This window comes from Neolamprologus multifasciatus, chromosome 19 (assembly GCF_963576455.1).
Source record: "Neolamprologus multifasciatus chromosome 19, fNeoMul1.2, whole genome shotgun sequence".
NCBI classification, from domain to species: Eukaryota; Metazoa; Chordata; class Actinopteri; order Cichliformes; family Cichlidae; genus Neolamprologus; species Neolamprologus multifasciatus.
In genome coordinates, this window is record NC_140457.1 from 18800339 (window position 1) to 18819117 (window position 18779).

The window sequence follows — 18779 nt, forward strand, 5'->3', positions numbered from 1 at the left end:
GAAATATTTTTTGTTTTTAAACATACATTTTCTAGAAGAAAGTTTCACATTTTTTCTCTGCATATTTCACTTCTTAATGCAATTTCTAACTAAGTTTTTGCATCCTCTCTAATTTCCCTCCGTCAGCTTGACCAGGCCCACAGTGCTGCAGCCTGAGGAGCATTCCCGGTTGTGTGTGTGTTTATGCATCTATGCCTCCTGCACTCTTAGCGAGGAGAGGATTTTATCACAACAGCAGACAAAAACCCTGACAGTACTAGGAGCTCAAATGCACACCCACGACTTGTGCGCACACACGCACCCTCGTCCTCTCTCTTTCTCTCCAATGCACACGTTTCGTGCAAGCTACAAAGCAGCTGACCCTACAACAAAAGCTGCACACTGCACAGAGGAGAGTGGGGTGAAAGGAGAAGAGAAGTGACAGCTCTTAGTCAGTTATCCGTGTGCGTGTGACTAACTCTCCTGGAAAAAGTCTGCATGACAGGCGCAGTGAGAGGACAGGACAAAAAACTACAAGACAAAAACATTTGCAACAACAAAGCAAGGGAAGGATTGCTGCCGGACGTAGTCAACAGTGAGAGGAGTAAAGTTTGCACAGGCAGATCCATGGAGACAAGACGCTGGAGGCTCTACTCTGTGAAAAGCTCTTCTTTGCCCAATTTCTAAAAAGCTCAGACAAGAATAAGCAGTGCTGTTTCACCAGTAAGTACATTTCTTTCTTTTCTTATTCATCCAGATATTATTGTGATAACAATTTTTTTACAATTAGGAAGCAAATCTGAAGAGCTGATTTGCAGCTTAATAAGCGAAAACCCTTAAAGTTTTCTGTATGGCTGACCTCTGACCCCACAGGCAGTTTAATCCATCTGAATCCCAGGTGGAAACTCAGCTGATCTATCAGCTTGAATAAAAGGGCCAAATACGCACACCTGGGACATCAGCCTTGAAATCAAAGTAGCCATCAGGCAGGGATCAAAGGACAGAATAGCTATGGGATGATCATTTTTCAATGTCAAGCTTAAATTCTGAATTATTAAAACGTCACAAAGAGTCACAGACTAGATTTCAGTTATAAACTAGATTCACCACATAAAATTAATAAAACATTGTAATCAAATAATTTTCATTCAACCTGAATAGTCAAACCCATTTCAGTACAACTGCAAGATTTTTGAGAATTAGCAAATTAGCATTTCCATTTTCAAGAAAAATTCCTCTGGTTAGCGGTTAATTTTGACTTGAAATACACACTTTGGGAAGCGATAAAAACCCCACTATTTTTTTCTAAAGGGTTTCAGAGAAGAGTTTTAATTTCCCTGGCTTACATCAGTGTTTTTTCCTCATCTGCTTGACTTAAGCAGTTCCTCACTTGCTGTTATGCCGTCCTGTCATTTGCAGGTGCAACTGTTATAGAAATTTATTTTAAGCAACGTCTATTCCAGTAATTCAGATGATTATTATGATTCTGTTGTGTTGTGAAAATCCTGTCTTGATGCTAAAGATAACTAATAATTCTAATGTCTTCAGCTTTTAAAGACAGCGTGCTGTGAATGCCATGCCTCTGTTCAGCTGGATGAAATGGTCGCATGAGACAAGAGTGCAGGCTCAGGATGAAACACCATCTCTGAAAATCTCAGGGGGGTTACCCAGCCGCATGCTGATCACAGAGCTCCTGTGGCATGTGGAAGAGCGTGAGCGGCTGGCGAGAGAACTGGAGCGTGAGCATAGGATGGCTCACAGCACTCTGGGTCTCCACTGGTTTCAAAAGTACCCCAGGTTGCGGACCCTCATCCCCTCATCAGAACTACAACAGCTGGAGTTCTTGTGTGCCCAGATCCCATCTATCCAAGCAGCCACCGTCCTCTCCAGGTGTTTAGTAGTACCCATGCCTTCTTCTATCCTCACATTAGTAAGCTGTCAACAGATACTAGCTGCTACTGCATAAACAGGGCCTGACAGCAGGCAAAGCAGAGAAGACCCAAAGGGAAAGGGAGCTAGGGCGAGCTGCCAAGAAAGCCATTATGTGTTATTGTCACAGACACAGGCGATACAGGGTGTTAACATGTGAAGGTGAAGGACGCCCTGTAAGGGTGAGTGAAGCCAGGCTGCCGGGGTTGCCACTCGTCTGTTAGCCATTATGGAAAAGTAGCTGTTAGACATGGTTGAGCAATGAGCACTGTGACCTACTTACATATTCCCCATAAAACTCTCTACTAGTTCACTACTGTGTGCTTACATAACATCTTAGCCAAGAAAAACATATTTAATAAGATATGTTATTATGCTTTTATCATTTACAAAAATCTTCGCTGTTGTCCCAGATATGTCATTTTTTGAAACTGTGAGAGAAAACAGATAAAAGCACACAGGTCCAACATTTTAGGTGAAGCACAGAAACTTCACATTAGCAGGCTGACACCATGCTGATGGAAATATTATTTCTTAGTTTGTAGATACTCAACTCCTCTCCTTGCATCTTATGGGACCAACATGGCTGTACATTTGTAGACCATCATCTACATGCTGTAGCCTTGTAGTGCCAACAAGGGACAGTGTCAGTTCTAGTAGTTGCCACTTGAATATGGCTCCAAAAGGAAGTCATTCCCTAAAGGCTCCCATTTAAATTTAACTAAGCAACATTATAAAGCATCTACAGCTAGTTTCCCCTTTATAAGTCCTCTGAGTGGGCTGAATTTGTTTATAACCACCTGGATAACCAAGTTACCCATATGGAAAAGATATATATAAATCTTATAAAGTTTGTATCTGTCTTGTATGAAACTTGTATGAAAAGCATAGAAGAGTGAAACACATATAAGATCCCTTGAAAAATTATATAATGAAACTTGTATGTTTTGGATACTTACTAAAAAAAAAATGGAAGTAATGAGAAAGTGGCCACTTTCATGAGTAAATCATGTAAGCCTTATATGATTTATATATGATTTACTCATGAAAGTGGCCACTTTCATGAGTAAATCGTATATGTTTTTACTATTTCTTTTCCATATGGGTAGGGGTGTGGTCTCAATAATTGACAGGTTGGGCAGCTAGAGCTGGAATCTGTTAGGGCTCATCCACTACTGAAGGTTATTAAACTGATCCTCTTCAACATGTTTGTGCTGTTATTACCTTGTGCCTTTGTTAATGTACAGACCCTCCCAGCAGTGAGTGCTAAAGTTTTATGAGTATTTACAAAGATAGCGCAGTGACAAGATTGCTTGTTAGAGTGACTCAGAGATTTTTTCCGACTGACTCTATTGCATATGCATTTCTGAGAGTTCCTTTCTCAAGACACAAAATATAGGGAAGCGAATATTTACATCACAAGCAAACCCGCAACTCTGAGAGCCATTTACACCCGCTAATTTGACCTGTTTAGTAAATCTGGCACTTAATTTGTTAATAAGCACTAATTAGTCAATATGCATGTATTTTCACTGAATCTGTACAGTTTATGAACCCTTGTTAACCTTAGTTAGCTAAGGTTAGTAAGCATGGAGGTAAATTCTGGCTCCATGCTAATGTTAAGGCAATAAAATGTGGAATCTAAACCTCTGGGTGAGGGCACAATCGCTACACGGCTGCTGCCATGAAGACAAAAGTCATAATATAGAAATAACATCTCTGTGAAAGCTTTTCAAAACTTGAGTAGATTTCATGTCCACTGTTTCTAATGTAAGAGGTCAAACTTTACCACCAACCCCTTCAGCAGAAAGAATAATAACCAGATAAGAGTGTGTGACTATTTCATAAACTACAGTGATACTGTGTTTTTAGGAACAGAGACATATTTCAACGTGGCTTAGTGTGACTGATTTTCAAGTCAGAGACTTGAAAGGACAGAGCGCAAAGGAAACAAGAAGGAATAAATGATGAGGAAATGAGAAAAACCTCTTCAAGAACTGTTTAATTAACTATAATGTTGTATGTTTCCACAGGTTTCGTGAGGTGCTTGCCACTAACAACATACGACCCTGGGAGCTGGCATCTGTGTTTAAGCAAATACTAAAGGACTTCCTGAGCCAAAAGGGATACGATGAAGAGGATGACCTCTCAGTGCAGCCGGTGCAGTTCCAACCCATGGAGGCTTGGACCAGCCGGTACAAAATGAAGCAGGGGTTTGTCACACCCACTGTCCCCAACTGTGGCGACCATCCAAGGGAAGAGATCCCAACGGTCTCTGGATACGTGGATCGGGTCATGCGGCACTCTGGTTCATTCACAGCACACAGGGACTGGGACCTTCCATATTATTATCCAGTACCACTCAGGTCCAAAGGTGCTTACAGCACCACACTGTGAAAGGACAACTCTTTAACCATCTGAAACCAACAGCATGGAGACCAAATCGCAATATGCGTCTTAGATATAGACATTTCACTAGCTTTACCAAAACGTGGAATAGCACTAGGCTAGGTGTTATATGTACTCAAATGTTTAATGGCAATAACTAATTCTTATCCCTATTTCACAGCCTGAGTTGTTTAGTTACTCCTTATTCTAAACCTTCAATTGTACAGCTGGAGATGCATTTCAGAGATGTCAAGAACCTGGAGTGATTTTAATAGTAAAAGCACTAGATACCTTTTTGGCTTTTGGGTAAGTGACAAACTGACTGAGTTGGTCAATTTGTGGTAGCTCATTAAGAGCTCAAAATGTCCAGCTTTTGGAGTGAATACATGTGTAAAAACATGACTGGCTCACATATAGTTAATGCAAAGATGTAAAGACTCAATGTTACCTTATCTAACACAAGTCAGTCAACTTTCCTGTTATTGCTGGCCAAAACCTCTTGGGGTGGCAAACATTTTATATGCAGGAAAAACCCTGGAAATCTGAGTGAGCACTCTTTAATGTAAATGTTTCAGACTGAAAAATAAAAAAACATTGAACTAAACATTTTATATAGATTAGGCAGAACTCACCTTGATTTGTGTAGGACTTGTTTTTTTGTTGTTCTTGTGTATCAGTGTTTAACTTCCTTTTGGAGTCCTAAATCCCTTGACAAACAGCAGCTATTGTTCTGTGCTACAGTTAAGACACCCTTCAGGAAGAAGTGTAGCGATGCACTATTTGATGGTCATTAAACTCAATCAACCAACTTGAAAAACAGATCAACATTTAAATGGTAATAAATAGTATGTTTTCCATTTAGCTTATCAATATACTATTGGACAAAAAATATTATTAAGTTGTTGCCTTGACTAAAGAACGTCCTTTATAAATAAAAAAAACAACAACATTAAAATAAGATTTACTATAATTCAGTTTGCATTAGTGAAGGCCTCAGTCGGATCAACACTGATAATCTAACCATTAATTTTTGATAATTCACAGGTAATGAAAACCTTAAAATAAAATAAAAACATGCAAAGACAAAATGATATTTTTCACTTGTCTGTTTTAGATGACCTGCATCAAACAACATGGTAAGAAAATGTGGGGACTTGTGCAGTCCATCTTTGGGACTATTTAGCAGACCCACATCAACAGCATCCACCCATATAATATTAGGTCAGTGGTGGGGAACTCCAGGCCTCAAGGGCCGGTGTCCGGCAGGCTTGAGATATCACCCTGGGTCAATACACCTGAATCAAAACTAGTTCATTACCAGGCTTCTCGAGAACTTAAAAGACATCTCGGGCAACTTATTGTGTAACTGGAGTCAAGTGTTTTGACCAATTCAATACAACTATATATATTTTTAGACACAAGTTGTAAGAGCTTATTATATGGCGTGCTGCGGGGAAAAGTCTGTTCTAACATTTAAGTCTAAGGTTTATTACTTTTTTGCTTCTCATCTGTAAACTTTCTCACGTGATTCTTGCATGGGTGGTAGAAGAGGTTTGTCGTGCTTACGTCTGTGGTGGGGACCTGTTTGTGGTATTATTTGCACAGTACAGATTTCTGGTCCATGTCAGACTTTTCATAACCAAGCTATCGCCATGCTAGAGAGTTAGCCCCTTGTTTAGGAATAAGATCCTCAATTAGTTTTGACTGGTCCTTCCATTTGGGGCTACCTGTTCTGCCTCATTTTTACTGTCCATGCTGGTATTCTCTGTGCCTGCATGGTCTTCCAAATTCAGTTGAGGAGGCAAGTTGGCCATTTAAATCAGCTATGTTGAATCAAGGACACATCTAAGACCTGCAGGACACCGGCCCCTGAGGCCTGGAGTTCCCCCACCCCTGTATTAGGGGATCTAGTGTAAGGTTTTAAGAGGAATCTGGTAGCTTTGGTAGAGCAAATATTTGAAGTTACATTTCTTAAAACAGTGTGCATTTGCTTGGATGACACCGGAGTTTTTACCCTTATCTCAATTTGAATACTTAAAAAAAGACCACTGGCAGTGTAAAAACAAAGGTTAAAAGACATTCAGATTCGAGGTTTTAGGAAAACCATACAAAAACGTGCAGCTGTATGGATGAAACCATTAAAATATTCCCCCCGTTTGTTTTCAAAACCCACATCTACAGCTCCGAAATAATTTGTGTTAATTTTGGTCATTACGCATTTACCCATTACGGTGACATTTAAGCATGCCTACAATGTGATTTCTTCTATTTGAACTTCACTTTCCAATACTTGCTGTCAAGCTGAGACATGATGTATATGTCCGCCAACGACTTAAAACACTTGATAAGTTAAAAACAATTTAACGGTATCACTTTGAGCAGCTAAATCTAGCAACAACAAAACCATACGCCGTTAATTTTTCTAAAATATTTAAGTGTCTAATACCTGAATGCAGAGCTAGACCATGCTAGCATGCTAGTTAGCTTAAGGTCAACCGCGTGTCCGCTAACTAAACCTTTATACCTGCTCTCTTTCGACGATGGTTCATCGTCTGACTTCCTCTCAGCCACTTCTTCTGTGAGTTTAATGTTCGCAAACCTGGTCCCTGAAGTGAACCAGTCCGATATTTGTTCAGCGGTAAATATTTTCTTCATTTTGCGCCAGTTATTGTAATTTTTTCCACTTCGCTGTGATAGCCGGTAACGCACGTGAGGCAGGCGAGGCTCTAACGTCTCCCACTGGCGGTTGGAATAAAAATGGCAAGTCTACCTGTCTCTGTCTGTTTTTTAAAACTTTATAAACGAGTTATCAGCACCCACAGAAGATACACCACGAACAGGCTAACCAAAATTGTTATAGTTAATACTGTACTAGTCACAGTATTATTGTATTTTTTAAAAATTTCGCTTCATTTTAATTTTCTTTTTAAATTATTATTATAATAAGAGTATGTTACTTTTTCTGCTCTTGGTTTGTTTTTACATGACTTACAAATGAAAACATTTTAGTTAACTGTAATACCTTTGGTATGTGGAACTAGGCAAGAAGATAATTATTGTATACGATTTTGTCACAATAATGATAGCAACCAAATAAAATATTTCTATATTAAAGAACAAAATCAGAGAAATTACTATCAATTATGACTTACCTGTTTAGGTTTTTTTTAAACCACTGAAAGCTAATTAGCTTGGATGTTGTATATCTAAAGACATACTTGACAGCTTAAAATCAGATTTATGTTTGTGCACTGTCTCATGTAAAATGCCAAATAAATTTCTTAAACAGATGTAAGCATTTGTGTTAACTTAATATTTAGCAAGGGGTGGGCTTGGATGTCCCACTGGGGCATGAATTTAGTGAAGTAATCAATTTCATTGAACAAATCCAAATGACTTAAGTTACCAGGTATTCTGTCCCATATTTTCTGTCATTAGTGAGTAAACAGGTAGAAAGGAGCAGTAACTATCAGGTAGGAAATGAGAAACTGCAAATAAAGTAAATAGAAAATTAAAAGAGGATAAAAAAATGAATCTGTGAAGCCAAAGAGAAGATACTTCATCTTCATTTGTGTTAATCAGATTTCTGATTGAAGCTTTGGGGAGGTGCAGAAATTCTTTATATTCAATTGGACCATGACATTTGTAGGTTTAACAAGGATGATTTTGGGGATTCCTGCTGTTGTTCAGATAAAATAAAACATATGGATCAGGCTCCGAAATACTGACATTCAAACTTAGAAAAGAGAAAAAAATTTAATTGCAGTATTTTCTTTTTGAAAAGTTCATTGTGCTAAAAATATAAAAGAAAAAGAAAATCATTGGATATACACAGTACAATGGTAAAACGGCAACTAACAATGCCATGTACAAAATTCAAATCTTCAGTCATACAACACAGCACCAAGCATATACACCGACAAAATGTGAACACAGACTCCATAACCAGAGAACAACGTGATATCAATCTAACCTAACAGGACCAAGAAAACGTGGGCCTGCACTAACAGAGGTTTAGTCACAGCACAATGTCAAAGTCCAAAAAACCTCAATCAAAAAACAGAAGTAGAATAACATTATGGCAGAAAAAACATAAACTTATATTTTAAAAAAAGAAAAAAAGATTTGACTGTTCAAACAAGCATCAATCAGAGGTTTAATTCCAGCGGTGGACATCCAGTGTTCTCTCGCATTAAGCTAATCTCCGTTCGGAGCTTTTCGTTTTCCTTGAAAACACAAAGAAATGCACAAATTTGATTGATGTCATGAGTTATCAGTATTCACCTGGTCATAAAAAAAGCCTTCTTTAATCTTAGAGGAGAACATAGTTACCTCCTGAAGTTTTGTGTTGTCCTTCTTAAGCTTAACGAGATACTCAATCCTCTGTTTGTGATTCTTGTGTCCCACAAGTTTTCCATTCTCCTCAGACAGCTTAATGTTCTGTTTACGGAGAACCTCAATCTCCTGTAAGAAAGCACAAAAAGTTGCAGAAGTCACAAAAGCCACCTGTAGGTTCACAAATGTGCAATATGCTAGACCCCAACCCTTAGCAATATATGATACTGGTTCTTTACCGATATCCGTATCAACATTTATAACAGCCAATAAATGAAAATGTATAAGGGTAAAGAAGAGAGGGGAGAAACACCCTGAACTTCCCTGTTAATAACACAGGGAAGATCCAGAATCAACCAGCTGATCAGAGCCGAGTCAGGCAGAACATAAAGGAGTAATCCCCAATTTATAGTGACAATAAAATAAGATTATTTTAAAACTGCACTTTAAGGACTCATAAATAACTACACATAACAAATGTTAGAAAAACAAAACAAAACAACAACTCTGTTGGCAACAGTATTGGTCTTAAAAATACTACATTGTCTTTGTAAATCTGGACCCAGTGTTCCAGATGTAAAATGAGACGGCTATGCATAGCACAATCTTTGTATGGCACATGATTTTTACCTGGATTAATTTCTCTTCCTCCACTATCCTCTGGTTCGTCTCTCTCAGCTCTAGACAGCGGTTTCTCAGCTCAGTGGTGAGCTCTTGAATGCAGGTCTGAGACTGAACCAACATAGACTCCTGCGCCTGCAATCTTATCGCAGAGAGGAGAAGAAAACAGAGCAGGCTGTAAAATCTGAAGCATAAAAAAAGGTTTGAAGCATTATGCAAGAGCAAACAGATCGATCTGATGACACCAATCCATGCAGATGCTTACTTTTTTTGAGTTTCTGAAAGCTTCTGCATCATTTTACTCTGTTAATAAATTACAAGAGAAACAGGACATGAATAATTATCGGTAACTTCATTAATGATAGAATTTTAAAGCAGAAGAACAGATGCAGACCTTCTCTGCTCTCTCCTCGTCTAGCTCTTTAAGAATGGAGTGCTTGAAGGCTTCATTCAACTCTTCACTGAAACACATGCAAGGCAGCATTATTTATTTTATTTATACTTTTTTTTTTTATTATCGGTGGCCTGAGGATCGCATAATCTTCAAGATACTCAACCCATTATTATTTCCATTTTGGGTCATCTGGTTCTGCTTAGTGTAAAACTTATCAAGCAAAGCCTGGATCTCCATTCGAACCATCTCTTTCTCACTGAGCTGCGTCTGGGAGAAAGGCAATACAGTATATGAATGTTGTATATATTCAAATAAGATGCATTCATGAAAAGCATTTCATGAAAAATGCAAATACAAAAATATTTAAATACAGCAACTTCAATAAGAACTTCATAAAGAACTTATTCTAATCTATAAAAACAAAGCTACTACTAAAGATTATAGATTCATTAATTTTTCCACAAATATAAATATACCTTAAGCCGTTCGATTTCCTCATTTTTGGCTGCTCTCTCAGCATTCAGCTCTGATAAAAGAATTTCCATGGTCATCATGGAAGAGCGTCTATTCTCCAGCTCCCGCTCCTGGATTTCCAGCACCTGGCTCAGGTCCCTGTTGAAACTTCCAGGGGTACAGGGTGTCTTAAATTAAAATAAATGGAAAAAAAAAAAGAGGGGAAAAAGAAATAAACAAGAAAGTTTGTATATGCTATGTTCTTAACTGCAAATTTAAAAACATACATTTATGGAGGGATATTTAACTTCTTCACGTTCACCAGGTATGTTAGGGCTAGGGTTTGGTTAAACAAGCACACATGCTTGATAGGCAAAAATTTTACACTTTCTGACACAAGCCTCTACTTAACTTCAGCTTGTGACACCCTGACGTTTGGTTTTTGTGTCTTCTTCTGGTGTCGCACTAGAGATCTTTCATGTGCAAGGTGAACATGTTAACCATGAGACCACTGAGCCATGACTTGCAGCTTCTCAATTTGGGTATGTTAAGCTAAATTTGGGCACCAGTGACCAGGTAGATGTTAAAAACTTAAAATCATATTTAAAAACATAAGCAGGTTTTACCCGAGGAAACGATTTAGGAGTTACTGTCGGCTCAAGGGGTGGCTGGAAAGCTCCATTCCTGATAGTTTTCTCGACAGCTTCTTGCTGTCGTTGCAGCTGGTAAAAGGTAGAAATTAGGGAAATTAGTAACGTTGATGTGTTATTTGATTGACTTAAATGAATAAATAAACAAAATAAAATTAAAAAACTTTACCTTCTGCTGCAGATTCTGTATAATGACATCCTTCTTGGCTGTTTGCTCTTGAGATGCCTGCAGGAGGCTGTTTTGCTCATCTAAGACTTTAGTAAGCCTTTCAACCTCCTCAGTGGCATAAACAATCTCCTCCTGCAAAACCTCAACCTGAAGACACACAATATATACAATTTGTATCATTTTACTCTATTCTTTGCTCTTAATTACTTGTGATGAATCTACAAAACACCACAAATTAATTTACAGTTGTTTCATTACCTCTATTTTGTTGGATGCCACCCTCTTGTCTAAAGTTTCTTTCAGGTCACAGATTTCTTCCTGCATCTTACACTTTTGCTCCTTGATGTTGTCCCTTTCACAGCATGCAGCGTTGCATTTGGCCTGGAAGAGCAATGAGATTAACTGTCTAAAAATGCACTATAAAATGGTTGTGTAACGTAAAGGGTAACTACAGCAAACAGTATAAGGATAACGTAGGAGTAAGATTACAGTGATGTCTCTGATATCTTCAGTAAGACGGACAATGGTCTGGTCCTTGTCTCTCTGCTCACTGCGGAGTTCTCTGGTTTGGTTAATAAGGTCTAAAACAACATCCTGTAAAACATTACAAGCAGTTTTTAGAAGGGCAGTGGAAATACAGAAGCCATATTTGAGGAATTAAAGATACGAGGCTTACTTTGTCCTGTTCAGTCTTCTGTTCCAAGCTTTTTATGCTTTCCTTGGCAGAGGTAAGATTCTGTTCAAGATCAGCGAGAGTGGACGCCTTTGAAACAAAAATGAAACAAGCAGGTTTAACGACTAGTCAGCAAATACTTTTATGACAGTTATTTTATTTGCAGAGATACACCTTGTTCTTAAGACTGACCTGTTGTTGATTTTGTGTTATCAAGTCTGAGACTTGTTTTTTGAGTTGTGTATTCTGCTCCACTGTTTCAAGAAGTTCCCTGAAGGATACGAAAGCGACCCATGTTAATGCAGTAATTTAACATTTTAGGAGACAAAAAAAAAAAAAGATTAAAAGTTTTAACTGTGCAGAACTTACTTTGATGTACTTTCTTTGTTTTCCTTTAACTGGGAGACTAAGGTGTTTGTGTGCTCCTGCTCAGTTTGCAGAGAATTATTCAATTTCTACAGTAAAATAAATAAATAAAAAATAAAAATCAAGGATAGAAAATAAACATCATGGCAACATTTTCAAACAAAGCTGTCGTAAACCCTGCGAGTTCACTCACCATGATCTCGGCTTTCAGTTCGTCGATCTCCTTCTGCCTGTCATCCAGCTGCTGTCTTGACTGATCAGCCTCAAACTTGGCCTCAGCTTGAAGCTGGTCAAACGAATCCTGAAGTGTCCGATGCTGCTCCAGAAGCTGCTCCCACTCCAGCCTGGAATGAAGATGTTGTCACGTGAACACATCAACATACTAATGAGGCCACAGCACTGCAAAAAATAAGAACCACTTGAATCCAGCCCCCTCTACTTTATTGGCTGCTTTACTGCTATTTAACTGGATTCAAACAGAGGGAACTGGGCAAACTGTTTTCTGTAATAAACCGTTACAGCTCTCTGGTGATGGCCACACATATTTTCCTTCAACTCTATATTTAACGTGAGTTGATTTGATAGTCTTAACTGAAAGATGTTCCCATAAAGCTAAATGTCACACAGTTGTGTAACACGCAGCACCATTATAATGAAATTATGGAGAAGGCACATTTATCAGTATTAACACAATCCTAAACTAAATTGAAAGCTTTTGAAACAACATCAACACAGATTTGTTTTCAACAGACTTTCCATAATTCAGCATCATTTTCATCAACTTCAATTCAGTTGTTCTACATGTGGTTCTACACAGCATGGCTCTCTAAGAAAAACCCCAGTATTTGACTCATGCTTACTGGACTTTGTCAAGTTGGAGCTGTGTGCTGATCAGACTGTTGGAGAGCAGACTCATCTCTCTCTGCTGTTCACTCTGACTGTCTATTAGCTTGTTCTTCACAGAGGCCAGCTCCTTATCGGACGACTGCAGCACCAAGCGCAGGTCACGGATCTCGCTCCTCAGAACTGAAAGAAGTGCAAAAGGACCGTGGCAAACTTTTCCCATTGCTGGCTAAAGTCAAAAATTCTTACATTTCTCAAGATGAGCACAAGTTCATGCGATCAGCAGAAACATCACAGACTAACCTTCTGCAGCTTGTTGTTCAGACTGAAGACTCTGTTGCAGGTTGTTAATAGTTTCTTGCAGACCGAGTTGATCTTTATTCCAGTTATTTCTTTCAGCAGAAAGTTGCTGTACAACAGTGTAAATAATCAGGAAATCAGGACAGGATTTTTTCTTTTTTTTTAAAAAAGGACATTTTCCAATTTTTCATGCAAATTAAAAATTTCTACCTCGTCCTTGCAGTCAGATTCCCGAGTTATCACAGCCACCTGTTCCTCAAGTTTGGCGATTTCTTGCAGCAGCTTGCTGTTCTTCAGCTCCTCTTCATTGAACTGCGCCTGGATGCGGCTAGCTTGATCCTGATGACAAATCAAAAAAAGTTTAACACAATAAGTGGATTTTATGCGGTCATTTTATTTGCATAGTATATGCAGACAAAAATCCACACTGCTTTACCTGCACTTGACGCAGTTCCTCCGTCAGGGCCATCTCAGTCATGTCTGATGGAGGCTGCTCCGACCAAATGCCGTCTTCATTATTGTCCGTCCCATTCAGGTGCTCCGGGCTGGAGAGCGGCACGAGGCGGGACCGCAAGTTGTATCCTCTGGTGGGAGTGCTGAGAATCTGGTACAGTAGATATTTCATTATTGAAGCCCAATTCATTTTTTCATAATCCTAAATAGAGATTGGACCTAATGTTACCTTATAGTTAGTCATTTCTGCAGCGACTAACCTTTAGAGTTTCAACATGAATTCGGTTCAGTTCAGAAACCTCCTGTTTGTTATAAGCATTTGTAGCTTCCAGAATCTTCTCCAAATGTTTGTTGGACTTCTCAAGGTATCGTTTCTCAGACTCGAGCTGAGCCATCTGCTTCCTGAAAATACAAAGCACCACTTTAAGCTTTGTGAAGTTTATTTGTGATTTAAATAATACATATTAAAAATTCTTTTAAATACATTTTTGACACAGAAATCAAAGCTGAGCTGTGTTTTCATATATGATACCTCTTCTACAAGAGGTAGAAGGGATATTAACATCAGATTTATATTAAAGAACCTCTTTAACTCTTACTTGGTGACATCTTTGTACTCTTCAAAAGCCTGAAGGGCCCCTGTCAGGTCTGACTGTCTCTGAAGGAGCTTGGCATTGAGTTTCTCAATTGTCGCTGCCGAGGTGGTATCTGTAGCCACAGGGGCTGAAGAGACTTCTGAAGCTGTGGAGCAACAAGTTATTATTAAAAACAACAGTATATTATAATTCACAGTTTTATTTTTCAAACATAATTCTCCAATTTTTGGATGGCAATCTTACTTTCTGTGGGTCTCTCTGACTCCACAGCTTTCTGAAAGGCCTCTTCAATCTCCACAGCAACTTGGGCTGCAACTTCTTGAGCTTTCACCACTGATTCAAGCGAACGTAGCTGACGGTTTTCCTCTCTGAGGCTGTAATTCTCCGCAGCATAGCGAGTCATCTTTGGGTGATGTTCAACCTTGTTCAAGGCAGAAGTGTTTTAAAAAATAAAAATAAAGAGTGTGGTGGTGAAGAAAGTGAGAAATTAATTATGGCACGTGTAACCTTGCTTTTGCCATGATGTTATATAAAGAAAAATATATACACCACTGGAGTGTATTTTGATTTTAGTTTCTCCTACAGCTTGCATCTATACAATATGCAGATATAGTTTCAAAGCCTTTAATTTAAGCAGTGGGCTGACATTTGTACCTGATCCTTCAAGATCTTAATCTCTTCTTTCAGCTGATCAATCAGAGCCTGAGAGTCCTTGTCTGACAGCGAGTTTTCCCCTGCCTTCAGTTTTTTCTCCAGGCGAGAGATGTGGTCTTCTCGAAACCTGACAATCATTCGGCTGGAATGGATAAACTTGTCTTTTTGCGCCCAGGCCTCCTCTAGTTGGGCCACCTTGGTGAGTAGCGCCTGAGAACAATCAAACGTAACAGTAAGTTTCACTATAGGTTTTTAAAATATGTGGCAAAATAAACAAATAAAAGCTTCATCTTGCCTTTTTTTCCTCATCTTGTTTCTTCCACAGACGAACAGCAGACATAAACTTTGCTTTATATGAGACATCATGATGAGTCTCGATGGATGAGCCTGGATTGGTTAGAATTACATTTGTTTAAAAAAAAAAAAAGTAACTTAGTCTATGCTGAACTCTAAAACGGTTTAAACAGGTTGTTAACGGGCTGAACATTAACATATGTTTGATTCGTTGTTACCCATGTGAAGTTCAGGTCCCCCTGGTGCTACGTCTCTCCCATAGTCCACTCCCTGAGATGTGAGCGCCTGAGCAAGCTGCTCCTTCAGCTTCTTCACTTCAGCCTGCAGCTGCTTCACATTTCCCTGTGTGTCTTCATTGATGACAGCCTGGCAAGGCACAATAATTATACAGAGATAGGAAAAAACTGTAGTGAGAAATCAAGACACACTTGTTAATTCATTTTAACTAAGTATTTGGCTCCTATGACTTATACCTTATTTTTGATCAACTTCGCTCTCTGGGCAAACTGCAGGGTGGACAATGTTTCTCCAAAACACTTTGAACCAGGGTGGACATTGGCTATGATGTAAGTCTTGGCATTCCCTCCAAGAGAGTCCTGAAATTACAGTGACAATAGAATTGTTAATATATCTGAACATTATTTCACATATAATTCCCCAGAAGTTACACTGTGAAATTTTAAAAATCTCATATATTCACTGCAATTCATACTCTACAACCTAGGAAATCACATTTGCAAGTTAAGACCTAAAATAAAGAGAGAAAACCTTAAAAATCAAGCACTGCAATGATAATGCCTGACCATGGCGCATGTCTGCAATTATTATTTCCATGCTACATCCTCCTGAATTTGCATCTACACATACCCTGAGCAGAAAGGTGAGCTTTGAATCCCTGTAGCAGATGTGGCGATTCTTCCCATTAGACACGTCCACCAGCGCCATGATCACCTGGCCAAGGCACATGAGGGAGCGATTGATACTGCTGGCCTCCTGAGCAACAGAAGCAGAGCAGACAGCAGCTTTTAGAGACCAGAAAATAATGTAGGTCCAATAGTGTGAGGGCATTAAAACACAAAGCCTTCACCTTCAATCTCGAGCCCTCTGTGTGTGTGTCTTTCTGCCTCTCAGACCCTGCCAGATCAACCAGGTTCAGCTGAGACATTCGGATGTTCACCACTTCATTGATGGACTCCTTGGACTCCAAAGTCATAGTGAACACTGCGTGGGATCTCGAAGACTCGCGATTCATCGAGGTAGAGGCCACACGTCGATTACGCCAGCCCATAGAGAGCACCTAAATGGTTTAAAACACACATTTTATACAGTTCCAGAGCTTGTTTTGTTTTTATGAAACTGGATAAATTCACATACAAGAATATAAAGGTTTCATACACTCTAATTGGTTAGACAGTAAACATAAGAACCATCAGCCACAACAAACTGGGACTTTATACCTGGTACGCTTCAGCCGCTGAGTTCACAAACTTCTCCACGACTCCCTCAACAAACACGCCTTTCTTGATATTCTCCCTGAGAAAAAGGCTGGCTGAGGCCGTGTCCAGAAGGTCATAAATTTGTTCATTGTATATCTCAATAAATGAACATTTGCAGAGGAAACTCTTGGACTGAGAAGACTGTTGGGGAGGGGGAGGGGAGAACAAGTGAAAAATGCATTTAAAGAACAAATTTGAACAATAGGTTTATGTCTTTCAAGATAATAAAATGTTAGACCTCACCCTTTCCACTTCCCTGTTGATGAGAAAAAACAGGTACTCAAAACTTCGAGGAATGACCCCCCTTAGATCATCTGTGAAATTATCCAGCTCGGATGGCCCTGAAGCAAAAGAGAGAAAAATTATTTTAGGTTACATGATTGTTCGATCATATTTATTCTAAAATGTAAGTGATATTACAGAAGCCGCACCAAGCATGGTGAAGGTTTTTCCAGAGCCTGTTTGTCCACTGCAAATGAGGAGACCAATAAGGAACCAAATGGGTAATCCACATTAAGCAAACTGAAGACTGGCTGTGCCATAAATTGTATTTATGAAGTAAAGAATGGGAAGATCACTTACTAGGCAAATATTGTACCGTTATATCCATTCATGCACGACTCAACAATATTCTTGGCCACACTGGAAAATACAGCATCCTGTAGAAATGTTACAATTACTTTTTTAGCCATAAAAGCTACATCTCAGATCAGTAAAATTTAATTTAGACACTTAATTTTAACAGTGACAGTGGCATTTTTATAACAGAATAATCAATAATGTGCCTCAAACCTGTGTGGTGTCCATATCAGCAACATGATCATAGGTGAAGGTTCGTGGTTCTGGTTTTGAGAGCAAACGGATGGTGTTTGGTGACGTGACAGAGAGACACAAGTTCTGATCCCCATCTGTGGTCAGCCCAGTGTCCCGGGTCAGAGGTCGTACTCTGACAAAGACTTTAATGGAGTCGCTCTCACTGCTTTAAGCCCAGAAAATAACACGACATAAAGCAAGATATTTAAGGTGAAAATGGCAAGAGTTAAACACTGTTAAAAAGAGCAGCTGCTAATTTACTGCATGTTTGTTTTAACTATAACTATTGTCTTTCCAAAAGCATCAAAATAACAGTTAAAGTGGCAAAGACCTCATTAGCCACACACTGTACCAGCAACAACACCGTGCATTATTGCGTGCATTATTTTATTACATTGGCTCATTTTTATTTTACTTTTACTGCTCCATAAATGTGCTGCATACAGCTGAGAAATTTATTTTCACAAACAGATTACACCAACATAGTTTGTGAGCCTGCATGTTTGCTAATCCATACAAATTACAGCCCTGGTAGAGATCAATCCTAACGATGTGACCAACTATCTCACTTTGGTCATTACATTTAGTCACTGAACCCCTAATCATAAGGAGGGAAACAGTTTGCTTTTGATCCTTCTTGGTAGCAACAGAGTAGGGTCGTATTAGTACGAAGCAGCTCTGGTTTCATTTTACCGTTATCCTTTTCAGTTTGTAGCGTTAGCGTTTTAAACTAAAAAAACAGACGGCGTGACAAAGCATGATTACCTGGCAGCAAGGTGAGCTGAATCAGCAGAGCCTGTTAACAAAATCATGACAATGTTAGATGTTGATTTAGCTTTGCAAGTCGTTTTTAGAGCTAAAGCTTCATTAATAATACAGCGTTCAAGTATCATGCTTAGAGCTTCCTTAAATGCCTGGCATCGAGTTTCATAGCAGCGTTTAAGCTAATTTTACTCCTGTTAGCTGAACAACAAAAACATGCATTTGTCCTGCTCTACCTTTCCCACTGGAATTCATTGTTGACAGCCGAATATTCTCAGTTTCCTGGTAAAATATATTTTTCACAACATTTCGATTAACAGAGGCAGAAAGACAGCACTGTTTACATCCTTCGAAATTGGCGGGCAAGTTTGCTCCTTCTTCTTCTTCTTCCTTAGTTTTATGAACAGACTATTGAACGGGACATACCGCCACCTGCTGTTCAAGTGAAAACTGTTAATTGTTTGTTTTGTTCTAGGGATTTTGTCTTGTTTTGTTTAGGTGAGTGAGTATTTCCAGCAGATCCCAGGAACGACATCCCGAAATCTCTTTCTTAACCCTGTATTATGTAGGGACTTTGTTACTACCAGTCTTTCAAGAAAACAAAATGTCAA

General features: G+C 39.0%; 3 protein-coding genes across 4 annotated transcripts in view; 1 reads left to right on the forward strand and 2 right to left on the reverse strand.

The window, feature by feature from the left end:
- Positions 1 to 7063, reverse strand: part of tdrd9 (tudor domain containing 9) — a 36285-nt gene extending 29222 nt beyond the window's left edge. Inside the window, exon 1 of the mRNA XM_085142302.1 lies at positions 6821 to 7063. Coding sequence (XP_084998428.1) covers positions 6821 to 6951 — 131 coding nt within the window. The 5' untranslated portion in view covers positions 6952 to 7063. The remainder of the gene's footprint in view (positions 1 to 6820) is intronic.
- On the forward strand, positions 240 to 4927 carry rd3l (RD3 like). The gene is made up of 3 exons (XM_085142311.1): positions 240 to 702; positions 1528 to 1869; positions 3942 to 4927. The coding sequence occupies exons 2-3, from the start codon at positions 1556 to 1558 to the stop codon at positions 4303 to 4305; spliced, it is 678 nt and encodes a 225-aa protein (XP_084998437.1). The 5' UTR covers positions 240 to 702; positions 1528 to 1555; the 3' UTR covers positions 4306 to 4927.
- A 1001-nt stretch (positions 7064 to 8064) lies between the features above and the next one.
- Positions 8065 to 18574, reverse strand: kif15 (kinesin family member 15). 2 transcript variants are annotated; one of them, XM_085142299.1, is made up of 35 exons: positions 18405 to 18574; positions 18172 to 18202; positions 17386 to 17569; positions 17176 to 17252; positions 17025 to 17062; positions 16837 to 16934; positions 16555 to 16734; positions 16185 to 16394; positions 15965 to 16090; positions 15571 to 15693; positions 15316 to 15463; positions 15099 to 15190; positions 14804 to 15013; positions 14393 to 14570; positions 14153 to 14294; positions 13814 to 13955; positions 13537 to 13704; positions 13311 to 13439; positions 13104 to 13209; positions 12818 to 12983; positions 12151 to 12301; positions 11961 to 12046; positions 11784 to 11862; positions 11595 to 11681; positions 11408 to 11512; positions 11177 to 11299; positions 10919 to 11065; positions 10726 to 10821; positions 10123 to 10287; positions 9810 to 9913; positions 9647 to 9713; positions 9518 to 9555; positions 9262 to 9394; positions 8629 to 8760; positions 8065 to 8522 (listed from the first exon to the last, which is right to left on the reverse strand). In XM_085142299.1, the coding sequence occupies exons 1-35, from the start codon at positions 18421 to 18423 to the stop codon at positions 8445 to 8447; spliced, it is 4158 nt and encodes a 1385-aa protein (XP_084998425.1). In that variant the 5' UTR covers positions 18424 to 18574; the 3' UTR covers positions 8065 to 8444. The 2 variants fall into 2 exon arrangements, with proteins under 2 accessions (XP_084998425.1, XP_084998427.1); XM_085142301.1 differs by having other exon boundaries at positions 17386 to 17572; positions 18405 to 18565.
- Positions 18575 to 18779: the final 205 nt, after the last annotated feature.

What these genes read in the sequence shown, in the direction of transcription:
- rd3l (XM_085142311.1), top strand. Translation starts at nt 1,556, where the DNA reads ATGCCTCTGTTCAGCTGGATGAAATGGTCGCATGAGACAAGAGTGCAG. An exon ending in GCAGCCACCGTCCTCTCCAG is followed by an intron (nt 1,870 to 3,941) that starts GTGTTTAGTAGT and finishes ATGTTTCCACAG; the next exon opens with GTTTCGTGAGGTGCTTGCCA.
- kif15 (XM_085142301.1), bottom strand. An exon ending in TCAGCTCACCTTGCTGCCAG is followed by an intron (nt 17,573 to 18,171) that starts GTAATCATGCTT and finishes CTGGGCTTAAAG; the next exon opens with CAGTGAGAGCGACTCCATTA. An exon ending in AGCTCACCTTTCTGCTCAGG is followed by an intron (nt 15,694 to 15,964) that starts GTATGTGTAGAT and finishes CTGTAATTTCAG; the next exon opens with GACTCTCTTGGAGGGAATGC.